The sequence below is a fragment of the Cyclopterus lumpus genome, chromosome 25 (genome assembly GCF_009769545.1).
Source record: "Cyclopterus lumpus isolate fCycLum1 chromosome 25, fCycLum1.pri, whole genome shotgun sequence".
Taxonomy (NCBI): domain Eukaryota; kingdom Metazoa; phylum Chordata; class Actinopteri; order Perciformes; family Cyclopteridae; genus Cyclopterus; species Cyclopterus lumpus.
Window position 1 is genome coordinate 12,102,084 of NC_046990.1, and position 5,000 is coordinate 12,107,083.

The 5,000-nt window shown below is 42.4% G+C and overlaps 1 protein-coding gene and 1 pseudogene across 1 annotated transcript; one reads left to right on the forward strand and one right to left on the reverse strand.

Annotated features, from left to right (window-relative positions):
• The first annotated feature begins 1,228 nt into the window (after nucleotides 1-1,228).
• Nucleotides 1,229-4,838, forward strand: gpatch4 (G patch domain containing 4). The gene is made up of 8 exons (XM_034528755.1): nucleotides 1,229-1,483; nucleotides 2,136-2,214; nucleotides 2,283-2,356; nucleotides 2,433-2,525; nucleotides 3,018-3,134; nucleotides 3,369-3,478; nucleotides 3,583-3,633; nucleotides 3,714-4,838. Exons 2-8 carry the CDS (start codon nucleotides 2,136-2,138, stop codon nucleotides 4,411-4,413), a joined length of 1,224 nt encoding a protein of 407 aa, XP_034384646.1. The 5' UTR covers nucleotides 1,229-1,483; the 3' UTR covers nucleotides 4,414-4,838.
• Nucleotides 4,837-5,000, reverse strand: part of LOC117728058 — a 6,054-nt pseudogene continuing 5,890 nt past the window's right edge.

The window sequence follows — 5,000 nt, forward strand, 5'->3', positions numbered from 1 at the left end:
CTCCCCGCTGGTTTGCCTTATATTGAACGGACAAATAATATTACTGAGGTGTTGCTCTTCTCAACTATGGGCGTGTATGAAGTAGGATGTGGTCTAGACCTGCTCTATGAGATCATTCATGTTGAATGTATCGTTCATTTCCACCTGCTTACATTCAAATTGCAGTAGCTGCTCACAAACCTCTGCAGGTTATTAAACATGGGGGCATTGTCATGTTGAAGCAGGAGAGGCTCTTCTCCAAACTGTTGCATACAATGCATGTGTATGCTGTACCATGAAGATGCACTTCACTTGGAGACAGTATACCATACGAGTATTTAATACTCCTTCTGTCTGTGCATCCTCACACATGCTCCATAGACAGCTGTGTGTGATAACCGCCTCTGAGATTTCTGTCACTCAGCCTTTGGAGGCTTCCTCCCAAACAGGCGGCCAGCCGTGATAACCAGCCTGTCCGGGCCGTGTCCGTCCCCTGCTGAGCGGTGACACAGATAAACAACTCATGGATGGAGGCCGGCTGGGACATCCTCAATGCACGGAAACCAAGAACAGGAAATAAAAGGGTTTCCTGTTGGTCTATTAGGGGATGTGCAGCAGCCACATGCTGAGGGGATGCCATCGCTTCTGAGTTGCTTTTAGTTGTCTTTGTGAGGTCAGAAAAGGTATTTAAAGACTAGTGATCCATTCTGGACATAACCTTCGACCGCTTTCGTCCACATGGCCACCGAAACCAACACAAAATAAAAGTTCCTTGGAGTAGCTTTAAGTGAGCATGACCCTATAGCGTAACAAAGACATTTAATTAGTGTATTTCTGGATGAAAGTATAATCAGTCAAATGTACAGAACTGAAAGTAAGAGAAAAGATGTTATATTATTCATAGTATTAGATTAATCCTTTTTAGTCTGAACCTGTTTTCAGTCGGTTTGATAACGTCTGAGGTCTTAGACGTCTGAGACACTGAATCCTGCAAGCAATGTGTTAATAATGCGTTATTACATATTATTGCATATGGCTTATTTAATGTGTTTTAGGAACTCAGAATATAAATGTCATTATTACATGTTGGCTTCATGCTGGGTGGGAAACACTGCCACCTACTGATATTCTGATGTTACTACGACAGCCATTCCTGTGGGGCGGTGACAGACACGACTCCTTGTTACCACGTTATAACCGGTCCTTGTTACCACGTTATAACCGGTCCTTGTTACCATGGAGTCGTGTCTGTCCTCTCGTCTAGTAGCAGCACGCCTCGGGTCGGCAGACCAGACCAGTGGGTGGCGGTAATGCACCCGAAAGCTGTTTACCAACCGCCATAAAAGGTACAAGAAGAAGAAGAAGAAGAAGAAGTGACGTATTTCCGGTGTCATGTCAGCCCTGGAACCTCATGGCTAGCGACTGCTGCCGCGTTCATACGCCTGCACGTGTTTTCCTGGGTCAGTTGTGATGGTTCCGTTTTCCTGAACAAAGACGTCCAGAGGTTTGTTGTCTTGTTGTCTTGTTGTCTTGTTGTCTTGTTGTGTGGATCACGTGAGCGACTTGTTGTGATGAGGCTGTTTATGTTGTGCTGTTAACGATAGCTGTTAGCATCAACCTGAGACAGTTACATGTGATGTATACACCACACACACTTATAAATGCAAATTCAGTTTATTTTGTTAAATTACTGGATTTAAAATGAGGCATAATCTCAAACAGCTGTAGTATTAAATATATGTACTCGTATTGAGTAACATTACTAATACTTAACTGAAAATACTCTACAAGTTAAAGTCCTGCATTCAAAACCTTAAGTAAAAGTATCTGAGTATTATCAGTAAAACGTACTTAAAATATTTCTTAAAATGTTTTACTTTTACGGTTAACGTTTGTGGATTATTATTATTATTATTATTATTATTATTATTATTGCTGCTGCAATTGTATGTGTTGCATTTTATTGTTTCCCCTGTACTGAGTAATTTAATCTATATATTCTATAAGATCATTGTGTGTAGTGTCGCTGTCCTGTGACATGAACTATCTTTAAAGTCAAATTTCACACATGTGGGTACCACGCATTTCAAGATGTTTTATATTAGAAAGAAGTAAATGACTCAAGTTGGCCAAATACTCTCCAAACTTCTAAACAGATGGCAGAAGTGGTTCCAGAGAAAAGTCGCGGCTTGAAGTTTGCAGAGCAGCAGCTGCTGCGTCACGGCTGGGAACACGGTGAGATACTCGCCTCTTGTGCAACGCGTCATGCGTCAGGTGCAGATCTCATCGTCCTCTCTCCTCAGGTAAAGGATTGGGGCGAGGGGAGGACGGCATATCGGAAGCTATCAAGATCAAAGTGAAATGTGACAAAGGAGGGGTGAGTGATTTGGTTTCATGCTCATCTGTCAGGGGGGTCGTGTACACGCTGTTTTATAGACGCTCTTCTCTTCCAGATTGGTCATAAGGAAGGGGATCAGTTCACCTTCCACTGGTGGGATCATGTCTTCAATAAGGCCTCTTCCAGTCTGCAGGTGGAATCTGATCAGGTAAGTCCTGCCTTCTGACACCTGTACAACACAGTCGCCGGGACTCCACACAATATGATCTGGGGACGTTTTTATTCCAAAAATAATTAGTGCTATTTATAATGTTAATTGAAGGGAGTTGTGTAATCTGTTGTTGTGATCCTTGTTGTATTCAGCTCATGCCGGTACCCTGTTTTGTTTGCAAAGGGTACCGGAACACTGACCCCCACTGACCCCGCCTCCACTTACATGACATGTGATGTACACTTGTGAATGAAGCTTCATGCACACTGTTGAACACCGTTTTAAGAAGCAGCTTTGTGGCTCAAAGTTACACCTTTTTGAAGTGTAACGAAAGGCATATTTAGGTCCTTAAACTCTGAACTAAAGTTCATGTTTTAAGTTATTTATTGTCATATGCTCGAAAACTACAGGCTCCCTTTTAGCAAAGCTAATTAAATAGATACAAAAAGAAAATCATGCCAGTAAAGTTCTGGTTTTCTGTGCATCCAGAACGGTATTCAGTTGAAGAAGACGGTGGAGGAAGAGGAAGAGGATGGATTGGTCTCCAATAAAAAGCCACGGAAAGCCGCTCTGGCTAAAGCCAAACTTTATGGATGCTTTGTCAAGGTAAGTGTTTCTTCTTCATGGGGTAAATAATGAATGTTTGAGGAGGTAAATGGCATAAAGGAATACGCTACATTGGCAATATTTAGTGGCATGAGTTCATTGTTGGTGTAGGACTTGTTGAAGAGAGTCTTTTATCCTTTAGTAGATTAAATCTAATATAAAAACGGGCTGAAAGATGTGTTTGTTTATGGTGCTTTCCAGTGATGATCCCTGTTTGTATGTCCATGCTCTCAGTCGACCACCCTGCTGTCCGGTCAGAAGCAGCCAGAAGCAACGGCTTCCAGCTCCGACAGCAGCAGCTCCGACGAGGACGACGAGAAACTGGACCTCTCCAGCGCCACAAAGTGAGAACTTCATCTGATGCAGATATGGTTTAGATTCATAAATAAGTCAGCTTTTAATTACTATTAAATGTTATTGTTTTAAGTTATTCATTAATACTCAACAGGCTCTCTGATGCTGATCTGATTAAGGCTTGTGGAGGACGCACGGCTCACAAGTAAGTTGATTATGAAGTATTTAGTCAAACTGAATAAGTAAAGTTTAGAACTGGAACTCATTTCTGTTGTGTTTTTCTAGAGGAGCCAGGCACGGCTTGACCATGAGTGCCAAGTTGGCCCGGCTGGAGCAGCAGGAGGCGGAGTTCATGGCGAAGTACGAGAAGAAGAGCCAACCGGCTCCACCGACCTCCCAGTCAGCTGACCAGAGAGCTGAGGGGCAGGAGGAGGCTGTGAGGGACTCTCGGAGCAGAAGGATGGAATCCAGTGGAGGCGTTATTCAGCTAACTGGCGATGAAGAGTCTGTAAGTCCTGAAACGGATGTTAAACCCAAAAAGAAGAAGAAGAAGAAGAAGAAAGCCAGCGAGGACACTGAAGAAATAACTGATCTAGTTTCCACTGATGAGGACATCATCTGTGTAGAAAACAGAGAAGCAGACCAGTCTCATAAATCAAAGAGGAAACTTAAAAAGAAGAAACCCGACTCAGAAGACAGAACGCCTTCGCCTGCAGCGGAGACGGTTGGGCTGCACACACAGGTGAAGAGGAAGAGGAGGAAACCCTCCAGAACACACACTGAACCTGCTGAGGAGGAAGAGGAGGAGGAAGAAGAGGAGGAGGGTAACGGAACAGAATCCAACGAGAAGGAAGCTGAAGTCACAGAGGAGGAAGCGGCCGTCAAGCCCAAAAGGAAGAAGTGCAAAAAGGACAAATATGACGAAGCAAACGAGGAGACGCTTCCTCCAAAGAAGAAGAAGAAGAAGAAGAAGTCCAAAGAGTAGCTTTGGACGCTGGAGAACAGAACATGTAGTCAACTGCTTGTTATGATCCAGACGACGGTTATGACCCTCAGAACAACCTCAGACTTCTGAGCTGTTAACTTTACTGACGCAGACGTTGTCATATTATTGATATGTGGAATGTGTTCATCAGAATCAGTCTTATTATTCAAGTCCATTGAGTTCATGCTGTGTTGATGTTTTTGAGGTTGGCACACATCAAATTATTATATCTGGAGCCAATTGATACCAATCTGGCCACTAAATGTAGAATATGCATTTTGGTAGAAAATGAATATGAAATGTAAGGAATTCAGTGTAGTTTTTTAAGGTGTTTTTAACAACTGTGGCGACACAATTGAAACTAGTGCTTTTGCATGAAATTCTGAACTTCATATGAAAATTAAATATTGCAACACATCAAACTACAATTGTGTGATTTAATTTTTTTCCCGATGTACAGTGGCTCCAAATTAGACATAAAATACAGTTATTATTTAAAACTTTGTTCACATGTGTGGCTGGTGTAGAAAAGTAATGAGTAATATGCACTGAAAAATCAAGTATAATTATGAGGTGCTTTTACTTGA